General features: G+C 41.3%; 1 protein-coding gene across 2 annotated transcripts in view; it reads left to right on the top strand.

Moving 5' to 3' along the window:
• The window catches only part of LOC132590499 (multiple epidermal growth factor-like domains protein 10), a 158,828-nt gene that overhangs the window by 117,097 nt on the left and 21,539 nt on the right, over positions 1–20,192 (top strand). For both annotated transcript variants that reach the window (XM_060263405.1, XM_060263403.1), the window contains exons 13-15: positions 7,418–7,564; positions 12,209–12,343; positions 15,832–15,960. In XM_060263405.1, the coding sequence (XP_060119388.1) occupies positions 7,418–7,564; positions 12,209–12,343; positions 15,832–15,960 (411 nt within the window). The remainder of the gene's footprint in view (positions 1–7,417; positions 7,565–12,208; positions 12,344–15,831; positions 15,961–20,192) is intronic.

Raw genomic sequence — 20,192 nt, 5'->3', positions numbered from 1 at the left:
AGCTTGTTCACTTGGAACAGGGGGAGAGAATGTCAGTTAGTGGGCAAGAACAATGCTTAAAGGGCTGACAACTGCTTGTCTTGCTGTGGGTGGTGACAATAGCTGTACAATAGTGGAAGGTCTCATTAACTGGGCAGTGAAGAGGATCTGGAAGCCCAATGAAAAGTATTTTGCCAAAGGCCTTCCAGCACTGAGAAATGGCCCAGGCTTTGGGCTGGAAATACTGATGGCTAGCGTGCCATGATGAGTCTTAGAATGCATATTTTTGTCATAACAGCTGTAGTAGTTGGTTGTTTACTTATCTTAAATCTTCCACTATTCAAGTTGACATATATACATTTTCTGAGAGATCTTCCAGGCACTGATAGGTCCCAAGCCTGCTTAGCTTGAACAAGTTTGCTCCATTGCATATGATCCAATACAGAATAAGAGTTCCAATTCTGTAATGAAGCCTTCCCTTGTGATATTTCTGAGACTGTTAAAGCACCACTGTTATACTGTAACTTTGCATACTGTCAGACTGTTAAAATACTAAAATACTAAAAGTATTTAACACATATAACATTGTAACTGCAGAAATGAAAACAATACTGATATCCTCAAATATTTACTTGATTCAAACAATTATAGATGCTGCAGGAATGCTGATTTAGATGTGAGGCCTTTGGCATAGTGCTTGAAGCATTAAATGCATGAGGATTCAGCTGCTTAGCTAAAGTTTATCATGACCATTTAGCCATTGCCTAGCAACTTGTGAAGGCCATAAAAGACTTCTTTGTCCATTCTCCTGGCAAAAACATTTCCTTCCAATTTGCTTATCAAGAATGAAATTAACATGCACACTTATTAATAGTTCCCTTGGTTCACAAGACACACTTCAAATGTTCAAAGTTTACATGTAATTATTCATACTGATTTAGCTGAAAGTCTTGCATGCAAATTACCAGCACAGTATTGTTGTCCTTAGGCTTAAAACATTCACCAAAAAACTCAGAGAGAGCTCTTTGCTGACATTTGGTATTAAAAATCTGGGTATGCTCAAATCTATTCTTATTACAAATTCTTTTTGAAATTTTCCTTCCTTTGAGTCACATGTAAGTTTGTTTACTGTGTATCTCTAAGCATGTACACTCAGAAGTCAGTCCCATTGAGTTAAGTTGGGCTTACTTTCTACTAACTGCATTTGGAATTGCAGCTTTTACATACAGAGGAGATTAATATAATTAGTTACTTTTTTTAGTATGAAAGAAGATGAACTCACTGGGAAAAGGTTTTGCTGTACACATGCACGCAAACATATTATTTCTTTGTTGCATACAATCATAGAATACAACCAGTTATGTACTGTAAGCATGTACAAAATGAAATTGTATTAACATACAACAATACACATCCATTAAATATATACCTTTAAACTATATCATATTGGGATTTTAACCTAATAAATTTGATTTTAAAAAGTATGCCTTCAGACACATGTCCATAGGAGAAATAAACTGAATAAATAAATAAAAATCTTCTCATTACCTTCACTTTGTGTTTTTTTGTAGATCCTAATGCAACCAGATGTGCTGGCTAATCACCAGCATGATCTCAAAAAACCCTTTGCCTTCACAATGTACATTTGGCTTTCTACCAAGAAATTTGCATTTCTAGAGCAGCCTGGCTACATTTTAAAGGTGTGATCTTCACACGGGTTTCAACATCTTATAAGAGTTAGATTCAAATCCAGTAGGACCTTAGAGACCAAAAATAGTTTTTGAGTGCCAAACGTCCCTTCATCAGGCATGAGTAGAAATGGGAGTATCCAGGTCCTTTTATATATGCATTGTACCTTTGCATCTTTTACAACACCCCTCCTACTTTCTGCCTAGGATTAAAGGACTTGGAGATCTCCATTTCTACTCATGTCTGATGAAGGGAGTTTTGACTATCAAAAGTTTATACCCTGAAACTGTAGTTGGTCTCTAAGGTCCCAACATACTGGAATCTAACTGTTCAACTGCAGACCAACTGTCTAATAAGAGAGCTCAGTGTCTCTCACTCCAGGAGCCTTATTCAGATGCAAATTTAGGTCCCTTGGTTTAGATTTCAAGTTGAAAAATATTGTTCCAGCCTGTTGAGAAATAAGTTACTTTGTGTCTTGATTCAGAAAACTCAGTTAGCTAGGCGGACAAAAATCAGCTGGGAACAGCATGATGGTATAAGGAGTCTTTTGTGTCTTGGCATTCAAATTCCATTCCAATTTGCATTCACCAAGGAAAGTAGTCCTTTTTATGTTTGTTCAGTATCCTGTGCAAAATTAGTTGTTGTGTTACATTTCTGTGTATTTTCTATTAGAGGGCTCTATCTGGTCCTTTGTCTGACAGCAATAAATTGATATTTTAAAAGCCATAAGAGTTAAAGGTTTTGATGGTCAGGTTGCATTTAGATGGAAGTAACTGTCACTGAACTCAAAAGAACTAACTTGAAAGTAAACAAGGATAGGATTGCACTTGTTGATGTGTCTTCCAGTCAGGAGAAGACCTTTCCCAAATAGGGTATTTTGCACTAATCAAGAAGGGGTGGGTAGGTCTGCTTTTTGGAACTATATAAAGAAGAATTAATGGTCAGTATGGACAGTCTCTCTTAATTCTTCCACATACTGTAGGAAATATTCACAATGGAATTTTTAAAGAAAGCTTTTCTAGCAAAAAACACTCCCCCCCCAATCTTTTTTGCTCATTTTAAATAGTCCAATATAAATGGATCTGAAGCATATTTCACAAAATACTTACAAAGCCAATCATTCTTCTTCTGAATTTAGTCCCCTTTTTCTTTGGCCAAATGCTTCATTCAGTAGCTGCACTCCAATAATAGTCAATTGATAAAAGAAAGCACTGTAGACACAATGAGGTCTGAGAGCTACACTGGAGTTCTGCTGGCATTTGACATGAAGGGAGACTTTTTAGAAGTGCAAAAAACTCTGGAAAAGATACCAAGAATGTTAGTTTTAATGCCTCTGGTTGTACTGACAGTTGCCATTTTTGTGTGTGCTTATATACTGAAGTTTTGCCCACAATATACATTATTTGACAATGACCATTGAATGCTTTATGTATTTCACACAGCTAAACATTTTGGAGAACTCTCCTGGTTGATTTCTTGTGTTTTGCTTCCCCCCTCTCCCGCATAAGCATAAACTACACGGGGGCTCCAGGGCTTGAGCCCTCCCAGATTTTCCTGGCGGGGGCTAAGCCCCCTCCGGGAAACCAACACAGGACTTGGGAGCTTCCCATTTAAATTTTCAAGGAGGAGAGATCATTATCTTCAAAGGCATGAATGGGGTGGTAGAGTCCATGTGTGATTTTCCCTCCAGGCTGCAAAAGAGTTAATGACTTTACAACCTTAGCTTCTTAGAAATGCTAATTGAGCTAAAACAGAATAAAACTTTGTTTTAAAGGTGTTACTGGACTCAAACATTGTTCAACTAGTTAATGATTGGGGGGAGGAATAACACTGTATTGCTATGTTGCATACATATTGCTATAGTATTTGGGGGTTCTTTTGGCAAATAGATATTTTGTGTCTTCTTCAAGCCTGTGATTGTTTACATTCATTTAAGTGGGTGCTGAACCAGATCCTTTTCATAATTAATGGCCCCAGCAAGCCTTTTTTTTTTGTCCAAAATGACTGCACTCTAAAAGACATGGTCAAGTAGGTGTGTATTGACAATTGTTCACCACCTAGGCATAGGATTGCCAATCCCCAGTTGGGGGCAGAGGATCCCTCAGTTTGGAGGCCCTCCCCCTGCTTCAGGGTCATCAGAAAACATCAGGGGGAAGGGAAATGCTGGATACTCCATTATTCCCTATGGAGATCGATTCCCATAGGGTATAATGGTGAATTGATCTGTGGGTATCTGGAGCTCTGGAGGGGCTGGTTTTTGAGGTAGAGGCACCAAATTTTATTGTGGATGTTTAATGATGTTGTTAACCGCCCTGAGCCTGCTTCGGCGGGGAGAGCGGGATATAAATGCGGGAAATAAATAATAAATTTTCAGCATAGCATCTGGTGCCTCTCTTCAAAACACCATCCAAGTTTCAAAAACATTGGACCAGGGGATCCAATTCTGTGAGCACATGATATGTATATTTGCAGATATTAAAGTGACTATTCTAAAAGTGAATTTCAAAAACAACACAGCAAGAGACCTTTGTAGGGTTGCCAAGTCCAATTCAAGAAATATCTGGGGACTTTGGGGGTGGAGCCAGGAGACTTTGAGGGTGGAGCCAGGAGACTTTGGGGGTGGAGCCAGGAGACATTAGGGGTGGAGCCAAGATCAAGGCTGTGACAAGCATAATTGAACTCCAAAGGGAGTTCTGGCCATCACATTTAAAGGGACAGCACACCTTTTCAATTCCTTCCTTCCATAGGAAATAATGAAGGACAGGGGCACCTTCTTTTGGGGCTCATAGAATTGGACCCCCAGTCCAATCTTTTTGAAATTTGGGGGATATTTTGGGGAGAGGCACTAGATGCTATACTGAAAATTTGGTGTCTCTACCCCAAAAAATAGCGCCCCCAGAGCCTCAGATACCCGCAGATCAATTCTCCATGATTTTCTATGGGAATAAATCTCCATAGGGAATAATAGAGTTCCCAGCAGACATTTCCCTCCCCTCCCCCCCCCCCGCTTTCTGACAACCCTGAAGCGGAGGGAGGGTCTCCAAACCGGGGGATCCCCTGCCCCCACCTGGGGATTGGCAATCCTAGACCTCTGAGATACCACTATAACCACTGGCCAACTCCTACCTTTTCCTGGGTTTGGCCCGGTCCATGGGCATTGTTGGGGGGGGTGCCCCCTAAATTTATGGGGAGGGAGCTTCTCCATAAATTCATAGATAGTGATAATGGAGGACCCTCCCTGTGATGTCACTGGCTTCTCCCTATGATGTCACTGGATCAAATGCCTCTGGCTGGGCCCCAGCCTCCCCCCCCCCCGGAAATTGAAAAGTCTACGCCCCTGCTCTCCCATAGTATGAAATTTAACAGTAATCAGCCTATTAGTAATTATAAAAGAAATCAGGTTCCTTCACTACTTGTTGCCTTGCAAACATTCCCTCTTCAAATGAAGAAGTAAACCCAAACTGAAGTTGTTTTCCTGCAATTATTAGAACAGAGAAACTGAAGTACAAGAACATAGAAACTGTCTTGCTGGATCAAGAACAGAGGGCCATCTAGTCTGACATTCTGTTCCCTGCTGCAGCAGCCAACCACATCCCTCTGGGAGCTCATTAGCAGGACATGGAGGTGAAAGTTTGTTGTTTGTCCTCTGCCTCTTATATGCAGAGATACACTGCCTCTAAACATAGAGGTTCCATAGCTAGTGGAAGAAGTTATGGTCTGTCCCTTTCAACTAAGCTATGAGCCCGAAAGGGATTTGGCTTGAAGGAAAGTACATTGTGGAAGAAACTACTGAGAGGTAAATGGTGGCTATGTAAGGTTATCAAACTCCAGGTGGTAGATGGAGATCTCCTGTTATTATAACTTATCTCCAGGTGACAGAGATCACATCACCTGAGAAAAATAGCTGCTTTAGAAGGTGGAATCTGTGGCATTATGCCTCCTTAGAGTCCCTTGCCATCCCAAACCTTGCCCTCCCTTGGCTCCACCCCTAAAATCTCCAGGTATTTTTCAGCTTGGACCTGGTGCCCCTATGTGTACAGGAATCATCTTGCTTTTTTTGAGCAGGAAAACACAGGAACGCAGTTCCAGCTAACATGGTGTCAGGGATGTGGCCTAATATGCAAATGATTGCTGCTTGACTTTTTCTACAAAAAAAGTGCTGAGAGAAATGATGATGATGTCAGGGAGTGTGGTCTAATATGCAAATGAGTTTCTGCTGGGCTTTTTCTATTTCAAAAGCCCTGTCTACATCCCTGTGCATACTACAGACAAACATATAAGAATTAAACCGTTTCACCCATATACTCTCCGAAGAGCCTCATGCTCTGCTGATCAATATCTACTGGTTATTCCAAGCCCAAAAGACATCCACTTAGCCTCAGCCAAGGCCAGGGCCTTTTCTCTTCTGGTCTCCACCTGGTGGAACATGCTCCTACCTGAGATCAGGATCTTGTGGAACTTATTGCCATTCCTCAGAGCCTGTAAAATGGAGCTGTTCTGACAGCCTTATCTAGCCTCCCTGCATAGAAGCTGCCCTGACAGCCTGCCCTATTATGAGTCCTAACTCTTAACGTGACATGAGTTGGTTTGACTTCCATTACCATTACCATCTGCCCAGCATATTTTTTTTAAATTGTTACTTCTGTCTCACCATCTTTTAATTGTCTAAGCCCTATACAGATGCACAGTATAATCAGATGTCACTGCTGTTTCCTTCCGGATTTAAAGTGGCTGATCAGACAGCAACATCTGCCTCCCAGTATTAACTCATGGTAGCCACCCCCCCCCCCCAAAAAAAATCCTTCTCAAAACTGGATTATTTTGTTACCTGCTCCTTTGTGGTGTTTTTTGAGTTCTCTAGTTTCACCTTGTAGTTTTCTCCATCTGAATAGTTCTGCTGCGATATTAACCAACTTCTGGATGTCTAAAGGCTGTCCCAGAGCAAAAGGAGCCTCAGACATCTGGTTTACGGTCACCATTTTTTTTACTACTTAGCGATATGTGCATAACCACATGTTTTAACGTATGTGCATGCGCATGTATGCATATGCACATAATGTGCGTGTGTGCATAATGCATGCATGAGCATAATGTGCGCATGCACATAATAGTGGAGGGAAAAAAGAACATAGTGCCATCGTGTGGACGGCAGAAGACGGTTTCACCATGGAGTGATTTGAATTGCAGTATGGCAGTCTGATTGATAATATCTGGAACAAAGATATTTGGAACAGAACCGGGTCAGTTTAACACGGACTCAACACACTGTGTGAACAGAGCCTAATTGTCTTATTTATTGTAATGATTATGTACTGACTGGTTTTTAATGTTTATGTAATTTGATGTTACCCACCCTGAGCCTGCTTTGGGAAGGGTGAGATATAAATATAATCAAACAAATAAATGGATGTGCATGGATGTGCATTAGCTGAACTGCTAACTGTGGGTAAAGATTGTGAGTGAGCTCTGGCACCCCTTTTACTCTAAACGTCGTTTCTTGGCCCCATCCCTAGCTATTACAATGGGTCTTCAGCTATCGACTCTACTATGACCCTTAATCATTCTGGCCAAAACACTTTGGGAATGTGTGAAGTTTGTAATATTATTTAAGTGTAATAAATGATGCTGTTACATTGTGCCTCCCTCCTTCATATTGTAGTGGCAGTATTAAATTTGTCTGTTAATGTTATTTGTGATTAGTGTACATCCTCTGTGGTTATAATGACAATTCTATGTTAATTGCTTGCAGGTATGCATTGTGACAGTGTATGTACTGAGGGACGTTGGGGTCCAAACTGTTCATTGTCCTGTTTCTGTAAAAATGGTGCATCATGCTCTCCAGATGAAGGGATCTGTGAATGTGCACCTGGCTACAGAGGCACTACTTGTCAAAGAAGTAAGTTTTAAAAATCCTTGCTCCTTTATTTCTTGGATATAGCATAGTCGCTAAGAGACTGGACTGTGATGTTGGGAGGTAATGATAACCTCATCTCAGCCACAGACTCACTCTCTTAGCCCTCATACTAGCCTATCTTACAGGGTTGTTGTCGGGATTACTGGGGTAACAGGCGTGAAGCTCATTGAACAATGCAAGCATTATACACATGCATAAGTATTTTTTAATGCGGCTATTCTGTAATGCCAAATTTGAGTAAAGTAAACTCAAGTAGTGCTTTTACATATATTTAATAGATTCAGGTGGGTAGCCATGTTGATCTGAAGAAGTAAAACAAATTTTAAATCCAGTGTCACCTTTAAGACCAACAAAATTTAATTCTGGGTATAAGTTTTCATGTGCATGCACACTTCATCAGATTTTGTCATTAGTTCAGTATGTGCTTAGCCTGCCACTTATTGGCAGTCACTCTACTTTTTTTTACTATCTTTAACTATCTTTAACTTGTAAACTGGATATATATCTTGTATTTATCAAACTTTAATTTGTACCTCAGTCATCAAGACTCATTGTGTTGGAAAATGTATAATCTTGTTGACACCGTCATCTCCTGCTTCAGCTAAATTGGCCACTGGGATTAAATCAAACTTTAGAGCCACTGCATGGGGACTAAAGATAAAAATGCTTCTGGGGATATAGCACTCCTAAATACTTCATAGAATCATAGAGTTGGAAGGGACCTCTAGGGTCATCTAGTCCAACCCCCTGCACAATGCAGGAAACTCACAAACACCTCCCCCTAAATTCACAGGATCTTCATTGCTGTCAGATGGCCATTTAGCCTCTGTTTAAAAACCTCCAAGGAAGGAGAGCCCACCACCTCCTGAGGAAGCCTGTTCCACTGAGGAATCACTCTAACGGTCAGGAAGTTCTTTTTAATGTTGAGCAGGAAACTCTTTTGATTTAATTTCAATCCATTGGTTCTGGTCCTACCTTACAGGGCCACAGAAAACAATTCCACATCATTCTCTATATGACAGCCCTTCAAGTACTTGAAGATGGTGATCATATCACCTCTCAGCCGCCTCCTCTCCAGGCTAAACATCTCCAGCTCCTTTAACCTTTCCTCATAGGACTTGGTCTCCAGACCCCTCACCATCTTCATTGCCCTCATCTGGACCCGTTCCAGCTTGTCTATATCCTTCTTAAAATGTGGTGCCCAAAACTGAGCACAATACTCCAGATGAGGTCTTACCAGAGCAGAGTAAAGCGATACAATCACATCACATAATCTGGACACTATACTTCTGTTAATACAGCCCAAAATTGCATTTGCCTTTTTAGCCACCGCATCACACTGTTGACTCATGTTGACTTACCACATCAATTAGCCAAACTGTACCTAGAACTATATATTCCTGGTGGCTGTTTGAACTGGCATAGAAGTTAAACCCATAACAGTTAAAGCCATAATTTTTGAATTGGCCTTTAGTTGAAAGATGAACGATCTGAGAACAGATTCATTGCCATTCATGAATAGTAATATCGAATTATGATTTCTCTAGATAGTCCGCCCATGGGTATGTAGAATAAGGTGAAGGAATTCTGAGATTACTGGATGATCTGTACCACTTCAGACTGTAGCTGAGGAGAGCCACATTTCCAGTGCTCATTCATGTACAAACTTCCTGAAAATTAAAAATTAGCTCATTAGAGAGAAAGAATCTCAGTCCTTCATATGCTGAGCAAATTTCAATTTACAGGATATTGTAATGTAGGGGCATGTAATGTAAACATGCTGCCCTCACCCTGTAGTTCTACCACCTCAGCATTCCAACACTACTCATAACCACTTAATTTACCTGCATTTCTAGACGTGTCTTTTCCCATTGCAGACTTCATTAATTTATGTGGATATTAAAACTGACAATACCCCCAGAAAGCATTTTTCAGAAAAGTTAAAGGAAAACTGTGGAAACAAAATGGGGGAAATTATCTGTACGGGAAAACTGTGAATAAAGTGACAAGAGATAAGAAAGAACAAAACAACGACCAAAAAATTACCTCGCCAAGAATGGTGGGGTTAGGATTAGTGTTAGACCCAGACCATATTCAAGCCAGGATCTGCTGGACCTTTGCCCAGTGATGGGAACTTCATTCCAATTTTTTAAAATTTCTTTTACATCCTACCCAGTAAGTTCACTAGCAAAAAGAGCCATGCCATTGTTCATTCTCAAAATAAATATGGCTGATCCAGAAAGGTGATATGTATTTATAGTTAGGATTTTTGGGTCCAATATGCATTACTTTGCACTTGCCCACACTGAACCTCATTTACCACATTGATGCCCACTTGCCCAGCCCCGACAGATCTCTCTGGAGTGCCTCACAATTCACCCTGGTTCTCACACCACCCTAAACAACTTCGTGTCATCTCCAAACGTAGCCACTTCACAGCTTACTTCTAACTTCAAATCGTTAATGAAAGAAGAAAATCTGAAGAAGCTGGATTTAGTCTGGAGAAGTGGTAAGCTGCAGAACTGCAGTCCTAAACTCTGCTCACGACCTGAGTTTGATCCCCGCAGAAGCTGGGTTCAGGTAGCCAGCTTGAGGTTGACTCAGCCTTCTATCCTTCCAAGTTTAGTAAAATGAGTACCCAGCTTGCTGGGAAAAAGTGTAGATGACTGAGGAAGGCAATGGCAAACCACCCCATAAAAAGACTGCCATGAAAATGTCATGATGCGATGTCACCCCAGAGTAAAAAATGACTGGTGCTTGCACAGGAAACTACCTTTACCTTTTTAACCTGAGTAAACTTTTAGGCTTATAATGCTGCTTTCTGTCTGTTGTATCTCTTCTCTTTGGAATTATCATGCTGTTTGTTGCTTCCATTTTCAGTTCCTGATCCTATGGACTGTATTTCTAAATATTAATAATTGCATAGGCTTCTCATTGACATATAATAAACCCTGGTTCTGCCAAAACCTAATGATGGGAAAGTCATAAATGTTCTGTATTATCATTTTAATTTGTATAAGTATTCATTGTAAATTGGAGCCTGAACCATAGGGTGGAAATTGATGGAAGTGGTTAAATGTGAAGCTAGTCATATAACCTCTTTTCATGTTACAAAACTGTTGCGTTTTAATTAACACTCACTGAACCATCTGGGTGGTTGGAGAAAATTCTGAACTTGTGTGTGGTCTAGCAAGCATTGTTCCCACGCAAGTCCTATTGAAACAAAACTGCCCAGTAGCAGTCCTTGATGGATATTCCCAAAGTCTGCTTTATAATGGCTTTATTCACTCAATGTTCAGTTAATCCAGACACACTGTAAATAAAGTGATATAATGTAGTATGTAAATCTTTTACTGACCTTGCATCATAAGCACAATTTAGGACAGTGACTCTATTACTATGTGAAGATGTTATAATGAAAGAACCAAGTTTAACAGCTGTATTTCAGTAAGAAACCAAGAGGCAATAATGATTTATCCAAAGAGAAAATAATGACTTATCCAAAGCTTTACTGAAAAACTACAAGGTTTTTTTTTTTTTAACCAGACAACCTATTTCAAGCATGCAGTTACTCTGGCTACCATCTAAACGACTTCAGATAACTTAATGGTGAAAAGTTAGCTTTGTAAATGTTAATGGACACGTAACAACAGGAACTTAGCTTCAAACCTTGCTTAATATACTAAATGGTCATGAAAGAAAAGACAGGTTCGAGATGTAAAGAAAGAAATTCTACTTACCAGCCCTTTTCTTTTTCTGCCAGTGCAAATGGTTATGTATCTATGAGGAAGAGGGAATTAGTATACTTGGCATAAAAATGAATTGGAATGCTTTTGTTTTTTAAGTCATCAGTTGAACAGAAGCAGGCAGTAGCATATTCTGCACTGTCTGCACTTTGAGTAGAAAAGAGTAAGAGTTCAGTAGTACATTAAAGACTAACAAGATTTGTGGTAGGGTATGAACTTTCATGAGTCACTGCTCACTTCTTCATATAACAGATATCTGAAGACGTAGGCTGTGACTCATGAAAGCTCATATCCTACCACAGATTTTGTTAGTCTTTAAGGCGCTACTGAACTCTTGCTTTTTTCTACTGTTACAGACAGATGGCTATCCATCTTGCACTTCAAGTGTCCTCAGATTGGGAAAAGGATATTATGCTGGTATTCTGTTGGAAGCTGACAGGCTGTAATGATTCAGAGCAGTTCAGCTATAAAGGAGAAATTTACATTGCTTTGCAAATATCACAACAATGGTGATGGTATAATGATGGGGAGGATAAAATTGTAACAAGACAATTTTAGATAAACTTCTTTAGATAATACTTCCATATCTCACTAGGGTTTGTTTTGGTTTTTAAATTATATCCCATACATATCAAGCTGCTTATATTCCATACATATCAAGCTTTCAAAATTAATCTATTTATTTCAGTGCTATGTACTGTGTATAAATAAATCTGCTTATTTAAGTACTATGTTTGCATAATTTAAGTATTCTCAGATGTTCTGTGAGAAGTCTCCCTGACTCATAAAAACAGATAAGTGAATCCAAAGCAACTGTACTAGGTTTGTCTTGGCTGGGTATGAATGAAAGAAAAAAACAATAACATCTTTCTGTTTTCAGTTTGCTCCCCTGGATTTTATGGCCATCGCTGTAGCCAGGCATGCCCCCAGTGTGTGCACAGCAGTGGTCCGTGCCACCACGTGACTGGACTTTGTGACTGCTTACCTGGTTTCACAGGAGCCCTTTGCAATGAAGGTACAGATCATATTGCAGTCTTATTAATAGTTGTAGTATCATCATTATCATTACCTCTTTTATAAATCACACTGTCAGATGGAAAGTGAAGAGAGCCACTTTCTTTTCAGTTTCTGCTTAAACACTCAAGCATAAGTTTCTGAGTTTCACAGACAGCAAGTTTAGAAGGCAAGAACAAACAACCAAGTTCCCCAAATCCTTTTTTATATCCAGACCAGGGATTACTCCTCTTTTCTAGAAGCTATTTTCCTTCTTGACTGGGCAGTGATCACTTCTCTTTACTAGAAGCTATTTCTCTTTTTTGGCATGAATGAGGATCCCCCTTGATCCATTTACTCTCTTAGCTTCCTTCCCAGTCCACAGTTAGTGCTTAACTGTCTCTCCTTCAGCTGTCACTCAGAGGTTCTCAGACTCTATAAGGCATTAACCTTTGACAGTCTATCACAGTCACGTTTAAGCTTCACAAGGAAAGAGAAGGGAGAATTCTTGTTGAGCAGTATGCATATTTGTTATAAATCTTCCATAATTGTACAAGTGCCAGAGCACTAAATAATAATCTATAACAGTATTTTGTCTGAATATGGATTTAAAAATAAGAGCATACTTTTAAAAGTTTAATACTTATATTTGGGCATTGTACTCTATCAGCTAGCAAGACAATGTTCCACTGGTCTGTGAATGTGATCATTTGGCCACCCTCTGAGTCATTTTGCAGATTTGGGTAGGTGTGGAAAAATAATGGAAGCTGATATCACTTCAGAGAAATTATCCCTTAAAATCCGTGGCCTTTAAGACTCACAGAAGACAAAACCACAAGAGTACCATCCAGAGGTAACTCCAAACATGTCACTGTTCTTTCAGCTACATAAATTATTAGGACCTCCAGATACATAAGCAGGTGGAAGTGGTGTCCAGGAGTTTCTTCTACCAGTTTTAGCTGGTGATCTATCTGTGGCTTTCCTGGGTAAAAAAGATCTTGCACTCTGGTGCATGCCTTGGTTACTTCTAGGTTAGATTACTGCAGTGTATTCTGTGTGTGGCTGCCCTTGAAGAATGGCTGGAAGAGTAGAGAAGGCTAAACAGAGTGGGTCACAGGGACCATATCACTCCAGTCTTGTTCCATTTACACCGACTCCAGTTTTTTTTCCAGGGTCAATTCATGATGCTGCTGTTGACCTTTAAAACTCTACATGGCAGGGAACAGTATATGTTAAGGACCGTGTGTTACCATATGAACCTGCCAGAGAGCCAGTTTGGTGTAGTGGTTAAGTGCGCGGACTCTTATCTGGGAGAACTGGGTTTGATTCCCCACTCCTCCACTTGCACCTGCTGAGATGGCCTTGAGTCAGCCATAGCTTTCATAGAAGCTGTCCTTGAAAGGGCAGCTGCTGTAAAAGCACTCTCAGCCCCACCTACCGCACAGGGTGTTTGTTGGAGGGGGGTGGAAGGTAGAAGAGATTGTGACCGCTCTGAGATTTAGAGTATAGGGCGGGATATAAATCCAAAATCATCATCATCATCATCATCATCATCATCATCATCATCATCATCATCATCATCATCATCATCATCATCTTCTTCTTCTTCTTCTTCTTCTTCTTCTTCTTCTTCTTCTTCTTCTTCTTCTTCTTCTTCTTCTTCTTCTTCTTCTTCTTCTTCTTCTTCTTCTTCTTCTTCTTCTTCTTCTTCTTCTTCTTCTTCTTCTTCTTCTTCTTCTTCTTCTTCTTCTTCTTCTTCTTCTTCCCATTATAGTAATCTTTGGGAGCCCTACTTCAGGTGCTCCCAAGCTAGATAGGTGGCACCCTGAGAAAGAGCCTTCTCAGCCAAGGCACCAAAACTGTGCCTCTTCAGGGAGTTCCATCTCCAGGGAATCTTATTGTATTCTGCCCATTGGTGAAGACATTTTTGTTTCATTTGGTGTTCCCTTACTGATCTTCCTTCCTATTTTTGTTTTAACTTCTACTGTAGATTACTGCTATAGATTACCTGTGTGTGTGTATGGTTTTAAAACTGATTTTAATGTCATTTTAGCTATTTGTATAAAAGGTCCTAAGTGGGATAAAAATGTTTTTAATTAACTAACTAATGAAACATTCCATCACAATCTGCAACAAACCTGTGGATCAAAGGATAAATTAAAAATTGCTCAGTATCCAAGACAGCCTACTAGCAACTGCTGAGTGATATCCAGTATAAAAGCCAGACATGGTGGACATAGGTTACATTACAATAAAACAATATACAAAATCTGTTCATTTATGCAATGATGTGCCTGCCCATAAGTCAGTTGTATGATCACAGGGACATAACCATAAGAACATGATATAGCTGAGAAGGGTTAAAGGGGAAGGGAAGGATGCAAGGCTGGAGGCAAAAGCTTGATAAGGGGCAAAGTAGATAGACATCCAAAGAAAAGCATGTTGATGGAAGCAGATTACCTAGGGAAGGAAATGAGGAAGAAGCATCGGGAGAGGAAGTGAAGGTGTGGCATGGTCAGTAGAGGAGTTTAATAAAGGTGGAAGAAAAAATAGTGGAGTCTGAAAAAACTGGAAAGGACTATTTGAAATGGTACAAGCAAGGTCTAGAGCTGGGGTGGCCAGACTGCAGCTTGGGACCCACATGTGGCTCTTTCACATAAATTGTGCAGCTCCCAAAGGTCCAGGAGGAACTTAATGTAGGCTTACTCTCAAGTAAGCATGCTAAGCATCAGGACCTCAGTCAGCCTCTGAGCACTGACCTATAGGTAGGTGACTATTTCTGTTGTGTGTAAAGCAGGGAAGGAGGGGGAAGAAATAGGCAGACTTGCAAGCTCTTCACCACCACCACAGAGGTTCCTCAGAGACCTAGAGGAGGGAAAGAGAATGCAAGAGCCACTGGAGCCACTGGAAGGAAGGACAGAATTAGAGGATGACCCAGGGTTCCCCCTTAGTTTCATAGCTCTTATAGGATGTATTTACTAACGTTCATGTCAAGGCAAAGAAACATGCATAATGATGCAAACAGTGGTCTGTGATTTATGTGCTTTTCCTTCTACCACTGGTGCCAAAAATAATTCCCTAACCTTTCCCTGTGCTGGTTTTATGGGTCCTGTTATTCCCAGCTTTTTTTTAGAAGTCTCCTTCTAGCATGGTCATGTTATAAAGTTCATACATATGTATTTTATCTTTCTGTACAAAGAAATTATCAAGAGTTTTAATAAAGACATGTATAATATTGTACATGTCTTGTGGCTCTCAAACATCTCATATTTATTCTATGTGGCTCTTACATTAAGCAAGTTTGGTCACCACTGGTCTTGAGGAAAGGAAGTTAGAATAAAGGCAACTGGGAAGAAGGAAGGAAAGCTACCCTTCTGCCTGTCACCTGTAATCATGACCAATCCTCCATCATTGAGTGGGTATTTCCCAAATATACCAATATTTTAAGTAAAACAAAAAAACCTTTTTAAGAATGCAAAACTGATGAATTCAAACATTTGATTTTTGCAGTCTGTCCCAGTGGCAGATTTGGGAAGAACTGTGCAGGAATTTGCACATGCACCAACAATGGGACTTGTAATCCAATTGACCGGTCTTGTCAATGTTACCCTGGCTGGATTGGTAGTGACTGTTCTCAGCGTAAGTACCTGTGTTTTCTTGGATCAAATTTCTTGATAATAATGGTTTAGTTTCCTTTATTTTTTGTCTTAGTCAGTGAAGACATATCTTATAACTAAGTGAAAAACTGTAATGGATACTTGGTACCATTTCAGACATATTGAGAAATATTTGCCATACAGTTTTTGGATAACAAACTTACTCTTGGAAACTTCAAACGTTGTAATGCACTTCATAATGCAGCTGCTCGTCTATCTTCCAGAATAGTGCATTAAATTGGCTTTTAATAATTAATGTTTCTTTGTTGCATGTTAAGAACAAATGCCTTCCTATGTTCTTTGTATAGATGTGGCATGCCATCCTTTAATCAAGAAATTAGCAGTAGTTGTAACACAGTGCATTCTAAAAATTTAAGTCAGAACATCAAAGTAATTCTTTCAGGTTTTCACATAGACTTCTATATTTCCTTAGAATGCTCTGTGAAGGTACCCTAAATGAATCCAGGCATGCCTAACCAAAGACATTGGCTTAAATGGTAGAGTGGCTGAGTGCTGTTCATGTGCTTTGGACAATGAACATGGATTTCCTACTGTGCTGTAAGGCTGCTTGAATCCGTTGCCAATGGAATTAAATAGATATGTGATTAGGTGGCAGCTGCAAGCTTTCGAGAGTACAGCTTTAATGACTATTTAGACGCATAGCTTCAGCAGAGTTTGCATGAGTTTTAGCTAGGACTCAGGGTGAATAAAACCTGTTGCTATGGAACTCCTTGTAATGTGGTTCATTGGTTACATAAGTTGTGGATTGACTAGCACAGGTTAACTGGCTGAATTCTAGTTCTGGGCAACATCTGCATTATTCAGAAACCTTTAAACATGGTTTTCATAATCTGTATTACCTTCCTATAGCTAGTTTTGTTCACTATTAAAATTATAGATGCTTATGTATGACTCCAATGGTGCTGGATTTTCATGCTGTATATTAGGATTGTGTTTTAAAAGATCTCTGATGGCCCACATATATTTAAAAATACGAATTGATTGGTTAAAATGGCTTCTACAGATTATTTAAATGTTAACTTTTATAAATTAACATTTGGTTTTTCTCCTTAAGGATTTTTAATTGCAATGTTTTAGGATTTTTTAAAATTTGAATTCCAGGGTTAGCATGAAGCTCTTCTGTCTTGCTTTTGCTTCTGAGACTTCATTTATTCCTTATTGGATAATGATACTTCTTTTGTTGCTTATGGACAACTTGATATGGGGCAATAAGAAAAAAGGGACAGTAGAATGAAGAGATCTATTAAGGCTGACCTTTAGACCAGGAAAAGGAATTTTGTGAAGCTTATGTAAAGGCTTTTAGTTCTTGTAAGAAAAAAAAGTGATCCTGTTACTTAATTTTATTTCAATGTGACTTTCATGAAGCCTCTTAAAGATTTTTGTATACATGAATGGACAGCCCCTTTTTTGTATAAATCACCAGCCTTTCCCCACATTTTGTGTGAAATAAATATGTAATTTAAAATTTTAAAATGTGGGGGGAAAGAATCAGATCCAAATTATCATTTTACATGCATTTCTTCAAGATGTATTTTAAGTTGTTTTAAAAATTGGCCGATAAAACTTTAACTGCTTCAGTTGCTGAGATAACACATGCAACCTACATTTTCTTTAATACCCCCATTTTGCAGTAGCCCTCAGCTCTGAACCAGTCAACACAGCAATGCTTTGTTGCTCTATAAATAATGAATTATTACATGGAAAGTGTTATTGATCATATATTGATGAAAACAAAGACAAGTCCTTAGGCTACATCTGTGTTCCTAACCTCATAATTAAGTTCTATTGAAGGCCTTTTGCACACTAAAATGAGCCACTGTGTAATAGACTCTGTGATTTCCATGGTAGGAGATGGTTCCAATAGACCACATGAACTAATATAGATACTGACTTCAGTCCATGTTCTGTGAGAAAAAAAGGGGAGTTTCGATGTCTTTTCACTGTACATTAGGGAAAGTGGATCTCCAAGTTGCCCATTAAGGACCATCTTTGGACAGCTTTTCAAGAACCAGCTGTTAATCATGTTGTAGAACCTGCAGTCTATATTGTCCCCATGTTCACTATGCACTAGTCCATCAGCAGCTGTCACATGGCTGCATGATAGCCTTTGTTTGTGATTGCATGGTGTGCATATGACCAATTAGAGGAGCAATATAATTGAAGTTCTGCATACTCACAAACTTCCTGTGTGTGCTGTTGTTGCTTTTACTCTTACGCCAGTAGCAAAGTAACATTAATAGAATGTTGGAATCCACCATTCTGACTCATGTGTTCATGGTACATTAACAAATTTAAAGTCTTGGTTCTCAGTATTCCATGTGAAATATATTCTTTCACTGGAACTAGTAACACACAGGGACAGTATGGGTAGTTGTTAGAGTGCCTGACTAGGCTCTGGGAGATCTGGGGTGGTTTCACACAGGATGTCATGGCTGGGGCCGGGTCAGGCAAAGTCCAGGGGCACTCCGAGGTCTGTAGCCAGTAAGCAGGAGGGTCCGAGGCGCCAAATCCGAATCACTATACAAGTATCGCAGGTCCGAGGTCCAGAAGCTGAGGTCAGGGAGTCCAGAAGTCACAAGCCAAAGTCAGGGAGTCCAGAAACCAAAGTCAAGCCGGAGTGGATGCTAGAACGTCAGAGAGATGACTAGTTGCTTCCACAAAGCCTCCTCCCAGAGCCTACAGCTATATAGCCCTCTGCTGGCTGTTGCCCATTTGGGCTAATTGCTGGCTCAGAGAGGCAGCCAGGATCCTGTTACAACTCAAGCATCCTTGCTCTTAGAAGGGCCAAAATCCTCTCAAAACTCAGGGCTCAGGGAGCGTCTTGCTTGTGAGCGTGCCGCCCTCCTCCGATCCCTGAGGTCCTGACAGAGGCGGTCACGCACACGCACCACCTGAGAGGGCGAGGCAGGGGGGCTGGGATCTTCTCCAGCAGGAGGCAGGGGCACTGGTGCAGGTGGCAGGGGCACAGTTTCTTCTGCAGGCTCACCTTCCTCTGCAGGGTCCCCGGCACCCATGACACTATCCTCTCCCCCAGGGCCCCCCTCCGTCAAGGGGCCTGGGAGGTCGGGGTGGTCGTTGTGGAACCGTTGCACCAAGTCCGGGGCATGAAGATTGTCCACGGGCTCCCAAGACTGGTCTTCTGGGCCGTATCCCTCCCAGTCCACAAGGTACTGGAGGCCTCCACGATGGTACCGGGAGTCCAGGATCTGGCGCACCTCGTATTCCTCTTCATCATCCACCAACACCGATGGTGGCGGCGGTGGGCAAGGAGGATGAGCTGGGTCAGGGGGTGCAGCTGGAACAAGGAGGGAGCGATGGAACACGGGGTGAATGCGGAGGTGGGGTGGCAACTGGAGCCTGAAGGCAACGGGGTTTATTCTATGACGGGGTAGGGTCCAATGAACCGTGCATCCAGCTTGTGAGACCGACCAGGCCGGCGCAGGTAGCGAGTTGAGAGCCACACCTGATCCCCCGGCTGGATTGGGGGGCCTTCCTGCCTCTTCCGGTCCGCAGCCAGTTTATAGGCTTCCTTGGCCCGCTGTAGCTGCTCTCAGAGCAAGTCTTGGCTGGCGCGGAGTTCTTGCAGGTAGGCTTCGACAGCGGGGACATTCGTGGGTGGCAGGATTGCCGGGAAGTCGTGAACTCGCCTGCCGAGTCATCTTGGTGTGCCTGGAGGTGTTGCTGGACCCAGGGATCGTTGGCCTGGCTAGCACGAACGTCCTCCACGAGTGTGGGTGAAGTGGAAGTGGCTGCAAACACTGAGGGTGGCAGGATGGGAGCAGCGGGCGCGGTCTCAGTTGAAGCAGGGGCGTATTCCGATTTCCGGGAGAGCGCGTCTGCTTTCCGGTTCTGGGTATAGGGGATGTAGGAGATCCGGAAGTCAAAGCGGGAGAAGAAGAGGGACCATCGGATCTGGCGCTGGTTGAGACGGCGGGTGGTCTGGAGGTGCTTTAAGTTCCGGTGATCAGTGAGCACTTGAACAGGGTGGCGAGCCCCTTCGAGGTAATGCCTCCAAACCTCAAAAGCCGCCTTGATCGTGAGCAACTCCCTCTCCCAGATGGTATAGTTCCTCTCCGCAGCAGTAAGCTGGCGTGAGTAATAGGCGCAGGGCTGGAGTGGCTGAGACGGCTCCTCGCGCTGGGACAGCACTCCTCCCAGGGCCACGTTGGAGGCATCAGCTTCCACCGTAAAGGG

This window comes from Heteronotia binoei, unplaced genomic scaffold (genome assembly GCF_032191835.1).
Source record: "Heteronotia binoei isolate CCM8104 ecotype False Entrance Well unplaced genomic scaffold, APGP_CSIRO_Hbin_v1 ptg000055l___fragment_3, whole genome shotgun sequence".
NCBI lineage: Eukaryota > Metazoa > Chordata > Lepidosauria > Squamata > Gekkonidae > Heteronotia > Heteronotia binoei.
This window is presented reverse-complemented; position numbering and strand designations above follow the sequence as displayed.